Raw genomic sequence first — 26,199 nt, forward strand, 5'->3', positions numbered from 1 at the left:
GAAGCGTCAAAAACAAGTCTGGTTTAACTTTAACCTTCATAAAATTTATATATATGTCTATGAATATGTTGCCATATCATTCTATTGTCAGTTACGGCGCATCAGTTCCATTCGGAAATATATGTCCGCCGACGCAACATCTGGACTTGTCGTTTCTCTCATTCTCTCTCGCCTTGACTACTGTAACTCTCTATTGTCTGGTTTGCCTGCTTCATCCATTCAGTCCCTTCAGCGCATACAAAACTCTGCTGCCCGACTCGTCCTCAGAAAGAAAAGATCTGAGCACATCACTCCTCTTTTCCAACATCTTCACTGGCTACCTGTTTCACACAGAATAAAGTACAAGATCAGCACTTTATGTTAGAAATGTATTCACAAAACTGCCCCTTTCTATCTCTGAGGCTGCCTTCACCTCTACACCCCATCTCGCTGAACGATAGGCTTCGGATCCACTCTGTTTGCGCATACCCAGATTCAAACACTCCACTGTCGGCCGCCGTTCTTTCTCTGTCTCTGGACCTTTCATTTGGAATGAACTTCCTCTTTCGCTTCGTCAGGTCTCTTCACTCGGCTCTTTCAAGTTTGGTCTTAAAACCCGCCTCTTTCCCAGATAGCTCACCCACCCTGCCTTTTCTGTGTCTTAAGTTTCTCAAGTTTAAAGTTGTGCATGCGTGTGAATGACTGGTGTGAAAGCGCTTTGATTTGTCTCTGCACAAAATCCAGCGCTGTATAAATACTTATCATAATGATTATTATGAAGAACACTTTATTTCAGATCAATCGATCAAATCAAAAACACTTTAACAATCCACGAGGTAATTGATCTGTGCTGAAGCTTCGCGTCGTTCCTTGGCATCGCATGGGAGGATCATTTCTGTGTGTCTTCTTCTTCTTCTTCTTCTGCGTTCGTGGGCTGCAACTCCCACGTTCACTCGTATGCACACGAGTGGGCCTTTACGTGAATGACCGTTTTTTACCCCGCCATGTAGGCAGCCATACTCCATTTTCGGGGGGGGGGTGCATGCTGGGTGTGTTCTTGCTTCCATAACCCACCGAACGCTGACATGGATTACAGGATCTTTAACGTGCGTATTTGATCTTCTGCTTGCATATACACACGAAGGGGGTTCAGGCACTAGCAGGTCTGCACATATGTTGACCTGGGAGATCGTATAAATCTCCACCCTTTACCCACCAGGCGCCGTCACCGTGATTCGAACCCGGGACCCTCAGATTGACAGTCCAACGCTTTAACCACTCGGCTATTGCGCCCGTCATTTCTGTGTGTCAACAAGCAGGTTGACGATCATGGCTGGTATAACAACGTCCACAGTGACCGTATCGCTGTCCCCTGCCCCGCCCCAGGCTGACGGCACAGTGCTGACCACAGGCACCAGCACGGCCAGGAAATACGAGGATTTCACTGAGGTCAAGGTGGCTGTGCTGATTGACAGGTAAACAGGGATCAAATGTCAGCACCAAATAGACAGTATTGATCTGACTTTTGATACAGTCACACACAACTTCCTTCCCTTCTTTCTTTCCTTTTTTCCTTCTTTTTTTCTTTCTTTCTTTCTCTTTCACGCACAAGTTCATATATTGACATGAACATGTGTCTCAAGTTCTACTGTATGTGCGAATGATTTTCGATTTATGTTTGTATCTATATATGTATTATCCCCCCTCCCCCACACCCCGCCCCCCACATCCCCAATATTCCTTGTGACCCCGGTACACTTCGTAATAAACACAAATTCTATTCTATTCTGCTCTATTCTATTCTTTCTTTCTTTGTTCATGGGCAGCAACTCCCACATTCACTGTACATAATATACATTATATATCTACAAGAGATTCAGACACGTGCAGTGAAATTTGAGTGGCACTCCCACAGAACGCTTCCCGCGGGAAGTGGATCACCTTCTACTGAGTGGTCCCAGTCTTCTCGTTACTCCGTGTCACCATGTCCCAGTCTTCTCGTTACTCCGTGTCAACATGTCCCAGTCTTCTCGTTACTCCGTGTCAACATGTCCCAGTCTTCTCGTTACTCCGTGTCACCATGTCCCAGTCTTCTCGTTACTCCGTGTCAACAAGTCCCAGTCTTCTTGTTATTTCGTGTCAACACGTCCCAGTCTTCCCATTACTCCGTGCCGAATTGTCACAGTCTTCCCATTACTCCGTGTCAACACGTCCCAGTTTTCCCATTACTCCGTGTCAACATGTCCCAGTCTTCTCTTTACTCCTTGTCAACACGTCCCAGTCTTCCCATTACTTCGTGTCAACACGTCCCAGTCTTCCCATTACTCCGTGCCGAATTGTCCCAGTCTTCCCATTACTCCGTGTCAACACGTCCCAGTCTTCCCATTACACAGTGTCAACACGTCCCAGTCTTCCCATTACTCCGTGTCAGCATGTCCCAGTCTTCTCGTTACTCCGTGTCACCATGTTCCAGTCTTCTTGTTACTCCGTGTCACCATGTCCCAGTCTTCTTGTTACTCCGTGTCATCATGTCCCAGTCTTCTTGTTACTCCGTGTCAACATGTCCCAGTCTTCTCGTTACTCCGTGTCAACATGTCCCAGTCTTCTCGTTACTCCGTGTCAACATGTCCCAGTCTTCTCGTTACTCCGTGTCAACATGTCCCAGTCTTCTCGTTACTCCGTGTCAACATGTCCCAGTCTTCCCATTACTCCGTGTCAACATGTCCCAGTCTTCCCATTACTCCGTGTCAGCATGTCCCAGTCTTCCCGTTACTCCGTGTCAACATGTCCCGGTCTTCCCATTACTCCGTGTCAACATGTCCCAGTCTTCCTGTTACTCCGTGTCACCATGTCCCAGTCTTCCTGTTACTCCGTGTCACCATGTCCCAGTCTTCCCATTACTCCGTGTCACCATGTCCCGGTCTTCACGGAGACGGCATTCTGACAATACAGCAAACAGTCCAAGCATACCTTTTTTTTTCTGTCTGCGAATATTCTATCTTTTAAAGTAATTTTTTTCCCCTATACATCGCAGTTGGCTAGGTTTATTATTATGCCGCTCTCCCCCCCCCCCTCCCCGCTCCCCCCCTTTTCTTTTTGGTGGGGTGGGGGATATAGAGAAGGGGGGGGGGAGAGGCGGTGGTAGTTGGTTGTGAACCCGTTGTGTGTGCGTGCGCGCGCGCGCGCGAGTGCGACTGAGGTGAATGCTTTTTTTTTTTTTTTTTTTAAACCACGACACCTGTCACTGTCACGCAATCGCCACATTAATATTAAAAACCATGCTCTGAAAACCACGTATCAATGGATCCGGCTAGCTCGTGAGGATACACTGACTTGGTTTTGTCGACGTGGAAATGATTTCGTGGTGCATTTCGTGTGCTGGACATGACTGCCTGTCTATCGGTTTGTCAGTCTGTGTTTGTCGTGTGTGTGTGTTTGTGTGTGTGTGTGTTTGTGTGTGTGTGTGTGTGTGTGTGTGTGTGTGTATCCCCATGATTTACATCCCTGTGGTGATAACACTGGGTGTGGTGGACAACACGCCATATGTTTGTCTGTCTTTCTATCTACCTGTCCATATATCTCTCTATCTATCTCTCTGTCTATCCATCTATCTATCCACTGTCTATCCTTCTATCCCCAGGATCTACATCCCCCTGGTGGTGACGTTGGGAGTGGCGGGCAACACGCTGTGTTTCCTGACCCTGGTCTTCTCCCCCCTCCGCCACACCTCCACCTGTGTCTACATGGCCGCCATCGCCGTCCTCGACTGCGTCATCCTCGTCCTTGACCTCTGCGTGCTGCTGAGGGGCTACATGGGCCACACCCTCTTCTACCTGGCCAATGACTGGGCCTGCGGCTTCCACAACTTCCTCTTCTACTTCGCCATCCACTACGACGTTCTGCTCCTTCTGGCCATGACCGTGGACCGGTTCGTGGTGGTTCGGTTCCCCTTCAGAGCCCACACCCTGTGCACTCCTCGTTCAGCGCTCAAAGCCATCGCCGCTGTCGGGGTGTTCTCGTTCGCCCTAAACTTCCAAATCTTCTTCACCAGACGTCTAGGCGACTCCGGGAAGGCGGACGACCCGCTCAAGTGCTGGTACCCGGACCCGGACGTGGCCTTCTTCATGCGGAAGGTCTACACGTGGATCGACGCGTCCATCTACAGCTTCATCCCCTTCGTCTCGCTGCTCGTGCTCAATGTACTCATCATCAGGCAACTGAGGTCCTCGCGCAAGTTCAGCAGGCAGTTCACTGAGGGTCCCGGGAGCCGGAAGAATGCTGATCACAGTTTGAAGTGTGAGCCTAGGCAGAGTACGGCCAACAGCGAAATGGAAACGTCCAACACAGAGCTGAACTGCAGTGAAGAACTCACCAACAGTTCTGACAAAACGTTTCCCAGTAACACGGTGAACGCCAACCCCGAAGGTGGGAAAACTAAAATCTTCACCATCAGCCAGAGGGGAAAGAAAAGCTCAAGACTTGACCCCGGGTCTGTCCGGAGGAAAAGAACCAGCAGCACCAACATCACCGTCATGTTCCTGCTGGTGTCCTTCACCTTCCTGCTGCTGACGTCGCCCGTGGTGATCGTGCTGCTGTACAAGCGGTACTACTGGCTGCCCGACACGCCCCAAGCCCTGGCCTCCGCCAGACTGACCCACGCTGTGGTGGACAACCTCATGTACACCAACCACGCCGTCAACTTCCTGCTCTACTGCATCAGCGGCGCGCGCTTCCGGCATGAGTTGAAACGGCTGCTGCTTGCCATGTGCTGCTGCTTTCGCCGTTGACGCATTTGCTCTCTTTGTGTGTGGAACTCCCACGTCCACTCGCATCTAAGCGGGCTTTTAAACGTGTAGCGCCGCTTTTACCTCGACATTTAGGCAGCCGTGCTCCGTTTTCGGGGTTTTGCACACTGAGTATGTTCGTGTTTCCATATTAATCCATTGCATAGTGATACCCATTATGGGGGATATGCATAGTTGATGCTCTGCGTGTGTATACATACGTAGGGGGTCCGGACACTGATGCTGACCTGAGAGAGCGGAAAGAAGTCTGCACTCCTTACCCACCAGAGTCTGTCAGGATTCGAACCCATGACCCAAAGATTGGAAGTCCAGTGTTCTAACCACACGGCTATCACGCCCGTCAGTTCAGTTCATCCCCTCAGTCTGTGCTCATACAATTGTTTGTCAGTCTGTCTATCAGCCGGTTTACGCAAATCGGCGTGGATGAATTTTCCAGAAATTTTGAGGAAGTCTTGACCATGGAAAAGGTCCAGCAGATGATGCTTTGGGTGGTGGTCCGGATCGGTGTCAGGATTCAAGGAGTTTTAAAGGATTCTCCAGCACTGGCAGAGACAGGGCCACAGAGAAATAGTGAATTAGATCACTGTTACACTCTGGCACAACGTGTGTGCGTTCTATAATGGACTTTCACTAGTTTATCAGTAATTAAAACAAAAGTAGATAACATTTAAAAAGAATAAGAATATATGGTTTACACACTGATATTATTCTGCGCAATGATACAATCATGGTGGAGATAGGCATCAGGACAGTAGCCTACATGGACAGAACAACACAGAACGGGTCGTTGTTCAGCTTGCACACTGCTGTTTCAGTAGGTTCCAGTTCTTTAACATGACTGGATGTTCATGCACTGTGGTTCGAGAGTGTGTCGCATTAGGTCGCCAAATTGATATATAACTGCCAAATTTTCAGTAAGATCCTGCCAAAATCTTGCTTTTTTGTGCCATATCTATGACATTTGGTATTTTTTGTTTGTTTGTTTACTTATCTTATTCGTTTCCGGTGTTTCTTGCTGAGAATATGTGTGCTTTTGTTGAGGAAATGGGGGCAGGTTGTGTGCAATTAGTTTGGTGAGAGGGAAGTATTGTTGACAAGTGCACGCTAGGTGGATACAGATTGTGTGTGTGCGTGTGTGTGCGCGTGTGTGTGCGTGTATGCTCGCACCCGTGTGTATGTGCGTGTGAGTGTGTGTATACATGTGCGCACACTGTATGCCTGTATGTGTGCATGCGAGCGTGCTCGAGTCTGTGTACACAGGTTTATGTCAGAAAAAAGGCAAACATTTTGTAAATTATATTTATCCCTTCTGTTTTATTTAGAGTTTGTTTCCATTATTTACCTGTTGTTACGCTCAACTGGAACACTGATCAGGGTCTGCATAGGCCTGTGTTACCTGTATAGCCCATGGACCAAAAAATATGCCTCATAGATGTCAGAAATTGCTTTCGAAATCTTCAGAACATGTAGTGAAAATGTCTGGAACACCGCTAATAATAATAGACTAAAACAGTATGTGAACCTGAAACTATTTGTGTGTCCATTAATAGAAAGGTTGTCATACAAAGAGAGAACGAATGAATAAGTATTTTTAATGATGGAAGTGGAACAAGCACAGAGAGAGAGAGAGAGAGAGAGAGAGAAGGAAAAAGAATTCTGATCCACCTTCTCCACCTCATTTTAATGCTGCAGTAACATGTAACTCACCCGGTTGATGTATACATACATATTCATGACCATTACTTTTTAATGTTCCATTTGTGTGCATCTCATTGTACTATGGTTAAATCATCTATTTGATGTCATCAGTTCAACTACTGGGAATGCTCACCCCTCGATAGCCGCAGCAGCTAGTTTAGTTTCAATGTTTGGTGAAAATTAAAAAAAAAACTGAAATTTTAAAATTATATGTTACTGATTTATTTGATTATATGTACTAAGGTCATACATCAAATCGATGACAGGGTTCTGTCATGAATGTTAATTTGATATGGGTCAAACACACACACATACAGATTTGTTATTGTTGTTGTTACACAGAGAAGCATGCACACACACAAACACACATGCACACACAGAGATTTGTTTCACTTTTATTAGAAGATAGACAATGCACACTCAGACATTTCTACGAAGTCATCTACAACAAACTTCACTTTCTAACTTCAATCAGTCTTGCTTTATTTCACACCAAATCAGGTTCTTTCATGTACACATACACACTCACATCTTTTAATCAATTATCATTCTATATCTGTTTTTAAAATAAAAGAAGTAGATAATATAATGCAGTGTTATTCTAAACATTTAACCTGTAAAGAAAAAAGTTTGAAATGGCCAGTCAGATTCAGTTTGCTCATTCAATTTCTTACTGAAGTGCCTGTGTGTGGTTTGGCATGCTTCCGGCTGTGCTTGGTTTATAAATACAGCCAGTCTTCAACTCACTGAATCACACAACACAAACTCTAAAATATTACTCTCCAACTCTTCATCAGTATAAAAAGCAGTGGTACAATAATGCACTGAACAAGGAGCATTTGAAAACACATCCTGCAAAACAATGCATTTTTCCTCACAATCACTCACAACCAGCAGAATCATAGAAAGCAAGCAGATTGCCTTATTGCGGTGTGGGTATAATCCTGAGTTGATTCTGCTAAACTGACACTTCATCTTGTGATTTACACGTGCATAGAAATCACCCTTTTTTCACACCTTAAATTCTGTCTTGACATTTGCAACATACTTACTAACTTACTAACCAGCAGATTGTTTATCCTGAAGAAATAAAACAAAAACAAAACAAAGAGAGAAAGAAAAACACAAAATATAAATTATCATATTCTCATGTAAAAAGAACCATGTTGGCGTCTTATCAACTATTACTTAGAAAAAGAAAAAGAAAAGAAAAAAAAAGAAGCTTTCAAACTTTTTATCAGTTTCTCCATCTTTCTTCTTTTTCTGCATTTGTGGCCTGCAAGTCTGCACTACCAATGTCTCTTACAGGAGTTGCAAGCAATGTCTGCAGCTGGATCACCAGTGTTTCAATCTTTCAGAGAACTGACATCTGAATATCGAGAACCAATCAAGGTCTGAATCTGAAGAATCATACAGCATCTGAAGCCAGTTTGCTTGGAGAAAGATGAATTCCTATGGAAGAAAATAATGAAATGATTTTAACTCCCACTGTCCTCTCCCATTCCCCCTACCTCGCCAACCCTCACCTATCAGAGAAACTGTTTGGGCAAAATCATCAAACATGAAAAACTATCAAAAGAATAACATTAAAAAAAAAAAAACCCTGAAAAAACATCATTCAGTTATTTTCCTAAAATTACAGGCAGTGAGAAAGTTGACACTTTCAGATGTGTGTTACCCCTGCACTTCCTTGCTCTAGATGTTTTTGTGTCGTTTTACTGGGAAACAAATTTTTTAAATAAAAATGAATGGATAACTTGGAAGTTGCATTTTCCAATGTCTGACCTCTACGGCATATGAGGCATGCCCCTACACAAACAAAAGTTGTACAACAACAAAAATGACTTTTAAGTCATGAATTTACATTGCCTGTGTTCATGATCTCGCAGTCTCAACATCAGAACTGTTCCTAAATGAGATCAACCGAAACTCAAAATTACAATGACTCTGAAACCAAAGTCACATTACTGAATAGAAACAACTGCGAGGAAGATAAGCAAATGTACCAATAGTCAAACAAACATTTCTACACATATGTGCACACACACACACACACACACACACACACACACACACAAATTTTCTACCAGATAAAGAAGATAGAAATGAAACATATTTAATACGCAATGAATTATAAAAAAAAAATATAGCACAAACACTTACATGACATATCAGTGACTACAAACAGCAATACCATAACTTGCACAATTACCATTCTGCATGAAAATTCCACAGCTAATACACATACACCCTCACACAGCTGCACTGCATAATGCCATGTTCACAAAGTATTCAGTCAGGGAAAACAAAAAACAAAACAGCAAAATAACAAAAAAGGACCTTACAGTTACACTGTTAAATTCAGCTTTACAGCTTATGAGAAAAACAGCATCTCTTGCACGATGCACTTCACAATAAAAACAACAACTAAACAACAACAGTAGTTCTGTAACCTTACAGGAACACACACTTTTTGATCAATTTTAGCTTTACACTACCTCATCAAATACTTATCACTTTAAAACAGTGTATATTGCCAGACAGTATGATATGAGAAAACAGGATCTAGATTCTTCACCAGAACTGTCTGTAGCCAGAGAACTCTCAAAGATGAACAGACAACTTCAGATAACATACAAACAATACAGAACATACACACACACACACACACACACACACACGAGCAGACAATATACATTTTAAGGTTTCAAAATATAGGCCAGGGGTAAGGGTAGTTGGGAGGGGGAGGGGGTAGTTGGAAGGGGGAGGAGAGAACAACAGAGAGAAAATAATAAATTCTTTCATGCAGTTAAAAAAAAATCCTTTCTGCAAATTGATACCAAGCACCTAGAGCCCTATTTGGAGAATAGGCACTTCATAAATTCACATTATTTTCCTTATTATTATCATCATTATCATCGCTACCATATTCAGTGAACTCCCCATAACCCAAACATAATCAAGCAAAACGATCAAATACAGGGGAGTGAGAAAGAAAGACAAGAGAAAGGACACATGCAACACTGACAGGCACACTGAAGACAAGAAAGGCAGACAGGCCAATGGGAATACAGACAAGAAAGATGGACACATAACTACAAAAAGAACACAAATCAGCTAAAGCCTTTTATGGCAGTAGGGACTGTGAACTCATATTCACTGTGTCTAGGGCTGGGGCACAGGAAGGTGGGGCCTCATATTCACCGTGTCTAGGGCTGGGGCACAGGAAGGTGGGGCCTCATATTCACCATGTCTAGGGCTGGGGCACAGGAAGGTGGGGCCTCATATTCACCGTGTCTAGGGCTGGGGCACAGGAAGGTGGGGCCTCATATTCACCGTGTCTAGGGCTGGGGCACAGGAAGGTGGGGCCTCATATTCACCATGTCTAGGGCTGGGGCACAGGAAGGTGGGGCCTCATATTCACCGTGTCTAGGGCTGGGGCACAGGAAGGTGGGGCCTCATATTCACCATGTCTAGGGCTGGGGCACAGGAAGGTGGGGCCTCATATTCACCATGTCTAGGGCTGGGGCACAGGAAGGTGGGGCCTCATATTCACCGTGTCTAGGGCTGGGGCACAGGAAGGTGGGGCCTCATATTCACCATGTCTAGGGCTGGGGCACAGGAAGGTGGGGCCTCATATTCACCATGTCTAGGGCTGGGGCACAGGAAGGTGGGGCCCAGTCCTCTCATTCCACCACTTTAAAACTTCCCCGACTGAAGTCAGACACCCATTCACACCTAGGTGGAGTGGGGAAAATCAGAGCAATGTTCCTTTCCCAAGGACAGAACCCCATGCCAAAGCTGGGCCTCGAACCCTGATCATTGGTGAACACTGAATCAGAAGTCCCGACAGCTAACCAATTCTGGCATGGCGCCCGCCCCCACTCCAAGCAAAGCCATCAAATATGAGGCAGTGATAAAAACAGACAAGAAGCAGAACACATACAATGACTGTTCAAATGTCTGAATCAAAAAAACGATAAAAACTGAATTGTCAAAGAGGGTATTCTTGATGATAACTTATGCTGAAAATGAATAAATGTGACTTAATTTTGCATGAAAAAACATTGGTTCCTGCTCTGCTGCACTGTAAACTGAAGTACTAAATCAGGTTTCTTATTTAACAAAAGAACATGTTTGTCGATTATGAAGTGTGCATGTGTGTGTGTGTGTGTTGTGTGTGTGTTGTGTGTGTCTGTAAGTGTCTGTGGCTATGTGTGTCTGCACCTGTATCAATGCATGTCTGTATGTGCACACATCCATTCTCTTCATATCATGTCTTTGTTGTAAGCTTGTGAGTAAGCCTCTTAAACAAATGTTACCAACATTAAATAAAGTTCTTTGTACAGTATGAACAATCAGCACAAAAAGGGTAAGGACAGAAACGTCTGTACTTCACATTGCAACCCACACACACACACACATCCTGTTCCCCCCACACCCCTCCCCCCCCCTCCTCTCTCACAGCCACCCCCCCCAACCCCCAACCCCAACACACACACACACCGCAAGCATGCTCAGCAACCAGGTGCAAGTTTGACAGCAAACCATCTGAGTGTCATTCAGCGATGCACAGCATCAGAAGAACTTCACGCCTTCGTCCATCACAGCCGCTTTTCCGGCCACCTCCAGTGTCTTCAATGCCCTGACCAACAACCATTTCTCCATGCCATGGAACTCTGCACAACACAAAAGTTTCGGTTTCAGTTTCTCAAGGAGACATCATTGTGTTCGGACAAATCTACATATGCTGCACCACATCTGCTAGGCCGACGCCTGATCAGCAGCATAACCCAATGCACTAGTCAGTCCTTGAGTGCATGCATATATAGTTCTGGATCTATCGGAGTGGATTTTTTATACAGAATTTAGCCAGAGGTCAACACTTACGTTGCCATGGGTTCTTTTTCAGTGCGCCAAGTGTGTGCTGTATACAGGATCTTGGTTCATCATCTCATCCAAATGACTAGAAGCTCAGTCTATACTAGGATTCAAACCCAGACCCTCATGGACACTCTTGGCAGATAAGCATCTTAAGCATTCTACCACCTTCCTCCTCCAAAATTTCAGACCATAGAAGGAATGGCGATAAAACAACAGATGACTGCTGACCCTATAGAAATTAACGCAAGTTTTGTTTTGTTTAAGACTGTGGCAAGAAAGCCATGTTCCACAACATGCAAAGTATTAAAGAAGTTTCAAGTTGTTTTTAATCCTGAAAATGATATACAGAACTTTCCTTGTAAACACGGACAGGTCAGGCAGTAAGTGAGAAGACCTATGCAGATTGTCACTCTTTTAATATCTATATCATCTAAAGATTACAGTTAAAACCTCCCAGGCGTCAGAGGCTGTGCAAACCAAAAGCTGTCACCCCCACAGTGCGGAAAGGGTCAAACAGCATGGGAAACAACCACAGTTCACTGCTGGCTCTTCTCTTGTGTCAAGATTGCTTCCCCTTGAAACTTGCCCCTTTTTTCCACATGAATTCTTTATTATTCCCAAGTGGTGACAGATGCCTTGCTGTCTCTGGCACCAGTGACAATTGGTTATAATGAATGTGCAATATGTAGGAAGAATAATGTGCAATATGCAGGATGAATGTACAATGGAATATGTCAAATGCAGGTGTGTGCTGATTATCTGGTTGTGGTTTTCCGCAATTCATCTTTATTCTGATCTTATCTGTTATAATCAATGTGCAGTATAGTAGGCTATGTTTATAATTATATTCAAATAATGTTTCTTAATTCTTTCTGTTTTTACATTAAGAATACTAGTTATTACCTGCAGTGTGTGTATGTATGTATGAAACAATGTATGTGATATTTTTTACATTTGTATCTTCGTAATATTTGTAGGGGCTGTTGTTGGCTTTTACAGTTATGGTCCCCATGTTGTTTACTTGTCTATGTTGTGATAATGCACCTGACCAAATTTCTCCAGTTGGAGATAATAAAGTTATTCTTATCTTATCTTATCTTCCACTTGTCACAACTGTGTTTACTTCTTGCCATAGATTTTTTTTTCTTCCCCAATTGAGCTCGTTTTCGTTTTATGGCACACGTTTTTTTCTTTGTGAATTTTTGGCTGCTCTTTTCCGCGAAGTTTGTAAACTATCCTTGTTCATCCACACATCATATTTCTTCTTCTTTTTTTTTTCAAGCAAAATATTCTTCACAAACCATAAACAAAACCTATAGAAGTATGAACAAACAACAAAGTCATCTGCAAATCTGCAGCAGTTAACTGGGAAACAAAAAATAGACAGCAACTTTGTACTGCACTGATCATTAAGGCTTCAATGAACAAAATGTAGAACAAACACCTATTCCGTATTTCACATCATTCAGTATATCAATCTCATTAAAACTTTTTTTTTCTGCATTCATGGTATGCAACTCCCACATTTACTCATACTCACAAATGGGCTTTAACATGTATGATAGTTTTCCCCCATGATACATGGGTAGACATACCCCATTTCTGGGGAGTGCTTGCTGGGAATGTTTGTGTTTCTGTAACGCACAGAACACTGACATACATCATGTGAACTGTTTAACATGCCTACCTGATCTTTTGCAAGTGCATATACACAAAGGAGATTATGACATGGTAGGTCTGCTCATGTGCTGAACTGGGAGGTCAGAAAAATCTCCCCCCACTAACTCACAGTACCCTAATACCGGCACCGGACCAAGGACCATCAAATCGAAAGACCAACACTTAACCACTCAGCTATTGGGCACTATCATCATAACGATTATAAATCTAATGGATCAGGTGCTACCTTGATCAACTGAGAAGTCGCCGTCAGTGAGTTCGTAAAATGTGCACACTGTGTTGTTCATGGCATTTGCTGAAATCTGAAACAGACATAGCAGTTGTCATTTCCTCAGCTTTTGCTGATTCTATAAACTGCACTGTACATAAAAAATAACAAGAAAAACTTCCACCACTCCCATCACTTAAAACAAATTGAGAACATTCTTCTTCTTTTTCTTCGTTCATGGGCTGCAATTCCCACATTCATTTGTATGTACACAAGTGGGCTTTTACGTGTATGACCATTTTTACCCCGCCATGTAGGCAGCCATACTCCGTTTCCAGGGGGGTGCATGCTGTGTATGTTCTTGCTGCCATAAACCACCAAACGCTGACATGGGTTACAGGATCTTTAACATGCATATTTGATCTTCTGCTTGCATACACACACAAAGGGGGTTCAGGCACTAGCAGGTCTACACATACATTGACCTGAAAGATCGGAAAAGTTTCCACCCTTTACCCACCAGGCGCCATTACCGAGACTTGAACCCGGAACCCTCAGATTGAAAGTCCAACACTTTAACCACTCAGCTATTGCACCCATTAGAGAACATTCCTTTTCAAGCAGTCTCTTCACACTAAAAACAATCCATTCTACATCTGAATACTGTGGATCCACGTCTGTTCCTTACATGCATAACATTTGTGTGTTAGTGCCTGCATGCATATGTGTAAGATCTTGTGTGCTTAGTGCCTGACTGATCTGTTACTGCGAAGTTTGAAAATAATTCATACATGCACTAAACTACCATCTAAATTTTCTTATTACCAAAATATTATTGTTACATATAATGTGCTAGAGAAAGTTAATTACTTCATGCAATGGCAAAATGAGTCTCCCATTACTGAGGAATAGGTAACAAATTCTGCTCTCACGTCAGTAGTACGCATAGCCACTGCATGTGTGTGTGTGTGAGTGTCTGTGTGTGTGTGTGTATGTGTGCCTGTGTGTCTGTGCTTGAGTGTCTGTGTATGTGGATGTGTATGTGTGCATGGGTGTGATTGTGTGTATGTGTGGATGTGTATGTACATGTATAGTGTATGTGTGTGTGTGTGTGTGTATGTGTGCGTACTTGAGTGTGTGTGTATGCGTGAAAAGTCCAAGTGCAAACTGTGTGAAAAAGGCAATACAGCTAAATAATGCAATTATAGAAATGATAAATGACTTGTATCTATTATTATTGTTGACAATACCATCATCAAAATTATTATCATCATCAACATTATCATCATAAAGGAAGATATAGTACCGACCCAGGAGTAAATCACTTTGCCCCACTCGTCAGGGGTACGCCACATCACTAGACACTGCTTGCGAACCTTGTCCTGCCACTCTATGTGGCCTGCAACAAAGGAGCAAGATGGCACAATGGTTAAGACGTTCATCTGCAATTACAGAGAGTCAGTCAGGGTCTGCGTTCAAATCCCGCTTTCGCCCTTTCTCCCAAGTTTGACTGGAAAATCAAACTGAGCATCAAGTCATTTGGATGAGACGATTAACCCATGTCCCCTGTGCAGCACACACTTGGCACACTGAAAAAGGACCTACAGCAGCGAGAGTGTTGTCCTCTGGCAAAATTCTGTAGAAGAAATCCACTCTGAGTGATAGGTATAAGAAATACATTTATGTATGCATTCAAGGCCTGACTAAGCGCGTTCAGTTAAGCTGCTGGTCAGGCATCTGCCTGGCAGATGTGGTGTAGCATATATGGATTTGTCTGAATGCAGTGATGCCTCTTGAGAAATCGAAATTGAAACTGAAACTGCAAAAATAACAGAGACACAGGTCACACAATCACCATGCAGAATTTTTTGTACCACACTAAGAACACTCTTTTTACTTCACAAGTTGACCATCATACATGTACACAACCAACTCATGCTCACAAACACATGCACTTGTAATGAAGCACACACACACACACACACACACACACACACACACACACACACACACTGCTTGAAATGGAGATCATTTTCATGTTATGATTTTTTTTCTTCTTTCTTCTTCTTCTTGTTGGTATAGTGTCTATTAATTACGAGGTGATTTAGATTTGTATGCAGTCATCCTTTTCAACACACACTTACACAAACCATACATGGGTCTGGACAATGGGGGGTTAGATGGAGTTGTTGAGAAAAAAAACACAAAAACCGAACTAACAGTGAAGTGGTGGGGCACTGGATGGAGGGGTCATCAGTCTGTGCCGGTACAAGAAATTACAAGCTACCCACCACTGAAAGGTGTACGACCTAGGCGACTGATTCAGTTTGATGTTACAAATTGCTAGGATTTATACAAAATGCCTGGAATATCGCCGCATCTTGCACTAAAATCTGTCCCCCTGTTCATAGATTGGGTAGTGAGATTTGGACAGTGAAATAACAAATGATATACTGAGATTAAACTAGGGTAACTACAGGCAACACTTTTAAAATGTTTTGTATTCCAAGCATTTAGTTTTAACTTAGCGATAGTAATTTCTACATTTCATGGAAATGAGAATGATTTAAAGTGACTTTTCGCTTTCCTTTTCTTTAAAAGATAGTCTTTTCAGTTTTCTTTCTTTTTCTCAGAGCAGGATGCAAAAAAAAAAAAAAAAAAAAAAAAAAGGCTGTCAAAGCTTACTCTTTTACCCCAAGTAAAGATCATTTTGATCTGACTTGACTGCATGTGAATGCTTACTTATATAGAACACACACACACACACACACACACACACACACACACACACACACACTTTTCTCTCCCAAGAGGCTTTTACATTCAATGTGTTCTATAGTGACATCATTTACACGTAAATTGTATAAACTTTACTGGGATGGAGAACACAAAAATTCAACATTAATTACAATCAGAAATTTTCACAGAGAGGGATAAAAGCAAATAGTCTTTGATGATTTTTTTCAGCACACACACACATATATATATATGTATATGTGTATATATGTGTATACACACACAAACACACACACACATATATATATATAAAAATATATATATATATAAAATAATATATATATATATATATATATAGAGAGAGAGAGAGAGAGAGAGAGAGAAATAAATGAATAAACTGATAAATAACACGGACATTTGAATGGTGAATCAATAAATAAAAGCTTAACCCCCTACAGGCATTAAAAAAATGAATAAATGGGGGCAGGGAGGTGAGCAGGGGGGCAGGGGTGGGGAGTGGGGTGGGTGATGACTGTGAAGATGTACTACTAGCACTTAAAAATAATGAGGCTGGAGACTGCAAACTTCTATGCACACAACAAAATTCATTTTGACAGCAAAAACAAAACAAAACAAAACAAAGGAGCTAAATCATACCTCTCTTCTTGAGCTCATCCAGTATGGTGTAAATGGCATCCAGTGACAGTTTTCCTGTTCTTATTTAAGGAATAACCAAATGCCATCAACACATAACTAACTGTCTTAATTCATCTTTTGAATGAGATAGTCACACTCACAGATCCTTTTACTTCCAAATGAATATCATAATCAAAATAAAAATAATTATATAATGTTTAAAGAGAAAACAGCCACATATCTTTATCATTTTTTCTTGTTCTTCTTTCCCCATTTTGAAAAAAAAAGAAAAGAGAAAGATATAACTAAAAATCTCTCTCTATACATACATACATACATACACACACACACACACACACACACACATATATATATATATATATATATGAAAAACCAGTCAGTTACAGTTCACACACACACACACACACACACACACACACACACACATCAACATTTTTTTTTCCAGCTGGTATGAAAAGCAGATTACTTATGAACACTTCTGTTCTCTCACATATTTCATACCCAAATAATTACAATAATTATATTTTTAAAAAGTCAATGAATATCACTGATAGTATCAGACTCATTCCTTTGATATAAAGAGGCAGCTGTTACACACTGACACTAAGAGTCATTGTGTTTCTACTACCAACTCAAGCAAGACAATGTACAAATGTATGTTGTCACCAACACCTAAAGTTTGAGCTTCATCAAAGTCCAATTCACACTGCACCAATTTCAGAGTACAACAGCTTGCTGATATGGAGGCTATTTGGTTGACTCTCTTCATGAACAACTCACTGTAACTGTGACTGTAACAACCAAGACTAAGAGGGTTTGAATGATAATCTTGCTTTTGCATTCACAAGAACACACAACTAGTGATTCAAGCTTTCAGTTTTAATCTTTTAAACTCTTCTTCATAAATTACTCTTTTTTTTTCTTTTTTACAATTTGTCTCCCTGCTCCTGAAACTCACGTTTTTACAGCTCTTTTTAAACCTTTCAATGTACAATCTAGCCTGCATGCACACCCCATCCCCCACGCTCCTTTTGTCACCAAGAATGTCAGTGAACCTTGTCAGCTCTGAGGTACTTGCAATATAGGGGAGTCAACCCTGAATTTAGAACACTGAATGCTGCTGTCAGCAGTTGTTTCCCTTATGGTTGAAATCTCTTCATGAGCAGAGGGAATTATGGGGTAATATGCAGAAGATCAGATTACCATGGATGACTAGTATGGAAGGTAGCCAGGTTCAAGGAAAGCAATTCTAAAGCTTTCAGAAATCATAATATTGTTGTAATCCAGTAAGGAAGCCATCCCCAGAAAGACATGAAAGCAAACTGTGAAACAGATGCACACCAACAAGGAAAGGATACTGCTAATAGCTTTGTTGTAAAACAGTGGTGAGTTCTGAGCTTCAGTGACATCCAGACTGTATTTCTTGGTGTGGCGCTGGTAGGATAGCACCAAGGTGCACCATGCTTCCAGCTGTTTCTTGCGGGTTTCAAGGTTTGGCTGAATTCTGAAAGTGCAACATTCCAACATAGATAAATTCATACAACTGTTTGATCACAGTGGAACTGAAATATTGTTAAAACTGTTAAAACTATTATGGAAGAATTCAACTGAATAAGGGTACTTGGGGAAAAAAATAAAGAACAGAAAACCATAGTAAATCAAATGACGTGGTTTGGTTTATTGGAATGCAAAAAAGGCTCATTTAATGATAGAACTGCTGCACATGGTATAAAAAGATATCATGTTAAAACAAACTGTGGAGTCAAAATATACTTGAAATCCACTTTCTAAGTTTCTTTCAGTATGTTCATTGTTATACTTATAGGTCTTAATGATTTACATTTTCATGCATCTTTGTGTGTGTGTATGTGCGTGCACGCGCGCGCTTAGAGTTGACTTATTATTATTATTATTAGTAGTAGTAGTATTTTTATGTATTTATCTATTATTTTTAATTATTCATTTAATTTAATTTATTTATTTATTTATTTATTATTTTTTGTTATTTTATTTTTACTTACTTTTTTTTCTCAAGGCCTGTACCAAACCAGTACCAAATCCTGTATTTACAGTCACACCAAAAATTCTAAAATAGGAATAATATATCATAGTGACCAGCAGTTCAATAGAGATGATTGATTTAATTTATCAAAATGACTAGTATGCCGTGGCTTTGGCCGAAATAAAAATGGAAGTGAGGCGGTCAAGGAAGCAGACGAATTCCAAAACAAAAATGATGGATAACAGGGGATAGTCAAATGGAACGGCAATCAAAAACTGTGTCATATACATTTGAATCGACACCGCGGTGCAAACGGTTTATAATATTTCAACATGGCAGAGAATGTGATACATACGTGAAGAAAGGTGGAAACTTGTATTGCCACGGCCATTCGAAGTCCGCCATTGCAAATATAAAGATACATGGGAGATAATTTGCAATAGCTTGACAAACGTTTCCAACTGACTATACGTACAGCATATCTTTTTGTTGAACGAACGTTTTGCAACACGGAGAACGTGATGAACACAGATTGACCGTGCTTTTGAGTGTGTGTGTGTGTGTGTGTGTGTGTGTGTGTGTGTGTGTGCGTGCGTGCGTGCGTGTCTGTGTGTGTGTGTGTGTGTGTGAGTGTTTGTGTGTGTGTGTGTGTGACTTGACTTGACTTGACTTGACTTCATTTATTGTCATAAAATCCCGAAGGATTAATAGACACAACAAAGAACAAAGGGAACAAAGAAATAAACGGTCATCTAATACGCATGCACTGAAATACATACTTGGCAAGTGTTTTTTGACAGTCATCGCAGGTGAATAAATCACTTGGTTTTAGTATATTGTTTTGTATTTTTCTAGAGATCACATTTGATTGATGATCATACTGCTGTGTGTGTGTGTGTGTGTGTGTGTGTGTGTGTGTGTGTGTGTGTGTGTGTGTGTGTGTTTGTCGTAACAAGCAGCAAATGGAGCTGTAAAAACTGCTTTAAAAAACAACAACAACAACAAAAAAACAAAAACAAAAGAAAACACACAAAAAAAACACAACAACAACAACCAAAAAACAACAACAAAAAACCCCAACAACAACAACAAAAACAAAACAAAACAAACAAAAAAACACACAAAAAACCAACAACAACAAACAAACAAAACACCAATGTCGTTTACAAGAAAATCCCCAAAATGTAGGTTATAGGGGGCCTACCTACTGGTCACCAGTAGGTTTGTATTTAATGAAGTCTGCCGAATGCACCTATCATATTGTTTGGCAATGTTCTCAAACGGTTGGTTTATAATGAAAATTTAACTGTACGAAATAAGGAGGTGGTCAAGTTATGGTTTCGCACAGTTATAGCGTTGTAGCAAGGAAGAACCACAAACCTGATCTGATGTTCGTCCTTCGGATTTGAAGATGACCGTGGCTTAAAAAATCAGATGGAAAATCAGTCGGTGACTGTGGGCCCGGGGGTGACTGATGAGGTCAACACGGGCCCTGATGGCTCGCTCACATGTGGGACTGACGCAAGTGAGTGCCGGGTGCTGTCGTGGCTACTGTGGAAGCTGCTCGGGCATTGCCCGGCACAGCGCCCATGTTTTCGTTGCGCCTCAGTGATGCGCCTGGCTTCAGCTGCCGTGCACGATCTCAGACCAAGCGTCTCCTACGTGTTGATGTCGATTGACGCCCAGGCCTTTGAAGGACACTTTGAGACAGTCTTTGTCCAAAACCTTAGGAGGACCACCGCGGTCAGTGGCACCCCCCCCCCTCCCCCGCCCCTTCCGGTTACCCCCTTCTCCATTCAGACCAGCGACTCGGAAGCGCACAGCAGTGCAGATATAGCACTTAGGGAGCCCCATTGTCCCCTGAGTATTATCATTGAAACACACACACGCGCGCGCGCGCGCATATGTTGTCAAGGCATAGTCAACCTGACTGCATCAGTTGTGAAAACTGAGTTTATTGTTAGCTGTGGACTCGGGTCCAGCCGGTTGCTGGCTCGGCTGTAGACCTCAGTTCAGCAAAGGCCGGCCGTCTTCAGGGCCACGGTGCAGCCGTCTTCATGCTCCGTCGACGACCCACACGTCCCACGACGGCAGACCACCAGCAAAGGGAGCGACAAAGCCATGGGCCGCCATCCGCCCTCCCGCAGTCGTCCGTCCTTTTGGCATACGGTCACGTTTGCAGGCCGCCCGCGACGGACGCTGGAGAGGAAGCGTATCAACGCTGCCCGGCCTACCATCAACACCCCGTAGAGAGGCGTTGGCAACTTTGGTCGGTCCTTTTACCACAGACTTTATAATTTAGATTTCTAATCAAAAGCCCATGCCCAAAACCACTGGCCCAGCTATCCGCCGGCCACTGAGGGCTCAGTGTTGGTCGCTGTTGCATAAGCCCCTCTCCAATGTCCGTCCGTCAACCGCGCCGAGCGGGTTTGACTGAAACTGCTACAGGCTGAGTTTAACGACCTATTGACGTGATGTCCTTGAGTTAAGTTCATCGGGGCTACGGTCTTGCTCTGTGAAAGATGGTGTGGTTCGAGGCTTGTGGTCCAAAAACTGAAACTGAAACTGACACTGACTTATGTATTTATAGCCACTGATGTCCCACACGCAATTATATTCAGGGGAAACAATTATCACAGCAAGTGTCAAGTCATTTTCGTTTTGCTGAGGTGTCCAGGCTAATGGGCACCAAAACGCCTTTCAGAACTCACTCAGCGTAAATTTAGGTTTATTACAAGACTACTTGCTTCCATTTCAACATGAACAAGTGCCTTTTGTTTTTGGTTTTCGGGTGAGTTGCATGTAAATGATACTGTTGAAACTTTGCTTGAAGATTTTTTTTTTTAACGTGTTATTCCTTTATCAGTTTATGATGACGGTACCAGGATGTAACAGAATAAAATCAAATCTGGGTGGGCAGTCCAGCTCGTGTTGATAAATCGGAGTTAAGTGTAAAACGAACGACAAATACGTTATCTTGTTTTTCGATATTCCGATACTTGACATATTTTGCCATTCAGTCTGTGATGCAACATTGTTGTGGCAGCTTGAACACAAGTTGAGTCTTAAGGATTATTGGAACATCCCAGTAATGCAGTGTTCTGTACTGAAGTAAAAACATATTCAAAATTCCTAAAAACTCTAGGAGTCCGGTGGAACTGTATGGTATAAGTTTCGGTTTCATTCAATACAAGGAAATATTTCTGTAGGCTGTACTCTGATGCAGCCTGAATGCTTCACATTTCTAAAATAAAATATGAATGTTCAGTCTTGAATAATCTTTGCCAGTATGCACCAGATGTGTGTCTGCGGGAACTTCCTCCTCACAGTCTTGAATTTTTTTCTTTGTTTTCAGGATCCTTCTGTGTGTGGACAGAGGAGGAACGGACAAGGCACAGAAATTTCTAAACAGCCTGGATCTTGAAGAGGTAAATTTCAACAGATTTTTTGTGTTTTGTTTTCCTCTACCATTTATCAACTAACCTGTATAAAACTGGAAAATTAAATGTCCAGTTAATTTCTGCTACATTCATTTTAACACTTTCTTTTTTTTCTTCTCTGCCACTTTTATTACTGACTTGCTTATTCGTATTACAGGAAAATTATATGTGCAGTTAAATTTTGACTGTCTTCAGGAATAAAACTTTCCCAAGTTGTGTCAGTCAGTTCATAGTTCATAAGCTTGCTTGGGTCGTTTTTACAGGGTTGGTTAGCTTTAACTAAGAAAATTATCAAATTCATGTGTGGAATTTGGAAATCAGTTTATTATTACCACTGTTATTGTTATGACGATGGGATGTGAAGATCTTTTTCCATCAGCAGATGTGGTGTCGTGTATTTATAAACCGTCCACACGATGTGACACCTCCTTTAAACTGAAACTTTTATGACAGATCTCTTCATTAGAAGTAAAAGAGTAGCCTTCACTGCGGACAGGCTACTTAAATTTGCACATTGTACTTAAACTTGTTCTTGTTGGCAGTTATTTCCCATAGGAAGTACTTTGTGGAGCCAGTACCACTGGTGTTTCCAGGATTTAATACAGAAAGGGGTTAGGATGGAGGATGGTTGGGAGGAATACCATTGAACCAAAGTTGACATTTTATATGAGATGAAAGTTTTAGGAGGCTGGTGTACGGAAAAAGAAGAGATTTTTTGATTAATTTTCAACTGATTGATACAAGTGTATATTCTTTTGCAGGTTGTTTTTTTGTTGTTGAAAAAAAGGTGGAAATCATTGTTTAAAAGTATGTTTATTGAAACCACGTATTTCCCCAGGTATAAATGTGCTTATCATTTATATTTCATTGTCTTCCAAGCAAAAATTTATTTTCGTTTTTTTAAATTTTATTTATTTATTTATTATTATTTTTAATGACCTTTTATATTGTGATGATATTCCAAATTTCAGTATTTCCCATGAGACCTAAAACTGTACAGTGTATAAATCACTTAAATACTTCAGACATTACAACTACAAGTCTTATAGTTTCTTCCATTGTATTTCAAAGGAAGGGCTAAATTAAAAAAAAAAAAAATAATCAAGCTCCCCATGGTAGAAACATCACTCTGAAGTAACCAAATACAGTTTGGTGTTAGATAATTCCTGGTTCTTCCCTGTTTTCTTTTCTTCCATTTTTTTTTTCTTCCACAAACATCGGGTAGGCTCCCAAGACCTGACCAGTGCATTGAGGTTTTGTGAAGGTTAGGTATCCACCCCCCCTCCCCTTTTTGTTTAATTCCAAAGCAGAGGTGATGTAGCATATTATATGGATCAGTCTGCACACCTTGACACGTCCTTTTAAACTCAAACTCAAACTTCATGCTTCTTTCACATTTACGTCTGAATGGAAACAGAATACACTGTTCCAGTACAATCTTCCCCTCAGTTTTGCTTTGCACTTTCACTTCTTGGTTTGTGCCAAGTGGAATGTCTCTTACATGGAGTTGACATCTCTTCAGTAGTTTGCGCAACAGACCGTAGGTTTTATTTTCTTTAAAAAAGAGAAAAAAAGATTCCTTGTTATCTCCAGTGCTAATGCCACTTTTTTGTCTTTCACCTGACTTGTTGATATGTGTGATTTCAGATTGTTGAAAAACTATTAGAGTTCGACCTAAACCAAGATGGACAGCTGTCGGAGATTGAGGTGGAGCTTCAGCAACCAGAAATTCAAAAATACCTGGACAGGTATGCAGAGCTTCAGAAAGCTGAAGAACAGGAGGAGGAGGAGGAAGACGAGAAGGAGGACACTGACAAAAAAGCAGTTCCCCATAATGAAAAGACTGCTCAAAAGAGAGAGACTGAAGGACATCATCATGCACAATCTCGGGAAACACAGCAGCAAAGACATTCTGCACAAAAAGAGCAGACCAGTCAAAAAGACACCGTTACACCTTCAGGTTCACAAACTGAGCAGAACCAGGACAACCTTGATAAACATGAACAAGAAATTCCAGACACCTTCACAGAAAATGCTGCTGTAGAGGATGAAGATGATGGTGTGGAAATAGAGGTGATAGAGGACCTCCAGTTTGTTGAAGACGATGACACACCAAACTACGGCAGCTTCACATTACCTGCAATTGTTGTGAGTTTATCATTAGGCGTCCTGACTCTGCTGTATGTTTTGTTCTCCAGAGCAAAGGCTGATCACCTAGCTAAGCATCAGCAACGACAAGGTCAGTTGAATATGAGAGAGCTGTGGTGAACTGGACTTTATTTTGTTTGTGGTTGATGAGAGCGACTGGTGTGTTGTGTTGTGTTGTGTGAGTGGGTTTCCGTGATGTTAATCTGTTTCATCGTTTCATAAATAGTTGAAGCGTCTTTGCATCTTTGCATTGAGTCACCATCATGCATTTTTTTCTTATCAGTCATTCAGTGTTACTGTATTAGTTATTAGTTCATTAGTTTATGTTTTTGTTTGTTCATCAACTTGTTCGTCCATCCCTTGTGATTTTATTCATTTGTTTCTGTTTTCTGTTCCCTTGTTGTGAACAATTACCAGTATACATTTTTTGTGTGACAGGACAAATAAAATTCATTATTCATTCCTTCCTCCCATACCTAATTTTCTCTTCTGTTCTTTGATAAAGTTTTTATTTGTTTTGTTCTTTTTCTTTCTTTTTGCTTTTGCTTTAACTAAGGATTGGTTTGACTGATATTCATGAATGCTTGAATGGTTTTTACTTCAGATTCTTCTGTGAATAAAAACCTGTTGAAATGCTAGCAGTTGGTTACTTTGCTTTGTTCTAGTATATATATATATATATATATATATATATATATATATATATATATATATATATATATTGTTTTTGTTTTGTTTTTTTGATAGATTTATATAATCATATTACTGCCAGTGTCTCACAGTTCCATTATGACAGTCTGTGCTTTTGTTTTACTGTTTGGTAGATATCCGAACATTGTACCATTGGGCCTTGTCTCATTTTTTTTCTTTGTTGTTGTTGTTGTTGTTTTGCTTGTTCTGGATTGGTGGGATTTTATTGTTGTTGTCAATTTGCTGATACAGTGATTTGGTGTGAAGTTGTGTAGCAGTATCATGGCTTTTAAAGTGAATTGTGATTTCTTGTTCTGTCTGTTGATCTTTAAAATCATGAATATTCAATCAGTAACTTAAATTTGAAATTTGTGCTCAAAGAATTGTTGTTGTTTTTGTTTTGTTTTTTAAATCTAACACTCAGTGGAAACAGGTGAAAAGCTCTGAAAATATAATATGGTACACTAATACTTCAGTTATGAAAAAAAAAAGATAAAAAATAAAAATTAGTAATCATCCAGTTATATCACCCAAATATATTGCTGCCAACCTCCGTACATTCTCACACTGAAAAGAAAGTTTAGAGAGCAGTAAGCACCACCACAACCCATTCACTTGACAAAGCAAATTTTAAATATCACACACACACACACACACACACACACACTGCACAGTAGACCAAATTTCTGCAAGAAGGAATGTTTTCTGTCATGCAGTGTGGCCATTTTAATTAAACAATGAATGTATCCTTTTGAACATTCTTTTTTTTTTTTTATTGCTTTTGTTATGATATCATGATTAAGTCTCTTTTGTCTGGTCACATGAAATTCATCATGGTCTGTCATCAGGGTAACAGACAGTGACAACGTGGCAACTGATAAGCTTGAAAAATGATACTTTGTTTTGCTGCTCACAGTTACAGTAAAACAAAAAAGAAAAGAAAAAAGGTTCAAACAAGAGGCAAAAAAAGACAAGCAAAGAGCATAACCAGACGGCTCTGACAATGAATGTGTGGGAAGTTGAACGTATACAGTGTCTTAAGTGCACAAATGATTTACCTGCTTGCGCTTTGCATGAAGTCCACTGTGGACATTTGTTAAAAAAAAAAGAAGAAAAAAAAGTTTTTACATGAAAAAAACAACAACAACAACAACAAAACAAAATGAGGACAAAAACTAAAAAAAAAACCCCCCCCCCCCCCCCCACACACACACCCCTTCTAAAAAAGAAGAAAAAAAAAAGTCACATCATTCAAAATTGGGGAAGTTTTAA

The 26,199-nt window shown here is 41.1% G+C and overlaps 3 protein-coding genes across 3 annotated transcripts in view; 2 read left to right on the top strand and 1 right to left on the bottom strand.

The window, feature by feature from the left end:
• Positions 1–1,308: 1,308 nt before the first annotated feature.
• On the top strand, positions 1,309–4,766 carry LOC143291284 (uncharacterized). The gene is made up of 2 exons (XM_076601480.1): positions 1,309–1,454; positions 3,620–4,766. The coding sequence occupies exons 1-2, from the start codon at positions 1,309–1,311 to the stop codon at positions 4,764–4,766; spliced, it is 1,293 nt and encodes a 430-aa protein (XP_076457595.1).
• A 2,097-nt stretch (positions 4,767–6,863) lies between these two features.
• On the bottom strand, positions 6,864–19,061 carry LOC143280986 (vacuolar protein-sorting-associated protein 25-like). Its single transcript, XM_076585840.1, has 6 exons — positions 19,005–19,061; positions 18,006–18,151; positions 16,648–16,701; positions 14,565–14,653; positions 13,273–13,348; positions 6,864–11,161 (listed from the first exon to the last, which is right to left on the bottom strand). The coding sequence occupies exons 1-6, from the start codon at positions 19,052–19,054 to the stop codon at positions 11,061–11,063; spliced, it is 516 nt and encodes a 171-aa protein (XP_076441955.1). The 5' UTR covers positions 19,055–19,061; the 3' UTR covers positions 6,864–11,060.
• A 2,218-nt stretch (positions 19,062–21,279) lies between these two features.
• LOC143280995 (uncharacterized) overlaps positions 21,280–26,199 on the top strand; it is a 55,066-nt gene continuing 50,146 nt past the window's right edge. Inside the window, exons 1-3 of the mRNA XM_076585862.1 lie at positions 21,280–21,440; positions 22,005–22,077; positions 23,737–24,328. Coding sequence (XP_076441977.1) covers positions 21,409–21,440; positions 22,005–22,077; positions 23,737–24,328 — 697 coding nt within the window. The 5' untranslated portion in view covers positions 21,280–21,408. The remainder of the gene's footprint in view (positions 21,441–22,004; positions 22,078–23,736; positions 24,329–26,199) is intronic.

This window comes from Babylonia areolata, chromosome 1 (genome assembly GCF_041734735.1).
Source record: "Babylonia areolata isolate BAREFJ2019XMU chromosome 1, ASM4173473v1, whole genome shotgun sequence".
Lineage (NCBI taxonomy): Eukaryota > Metazoa > Mollusca > Gastropoda > Neogastropoda > Buccinidae > Babylonia > Babylonia areolata.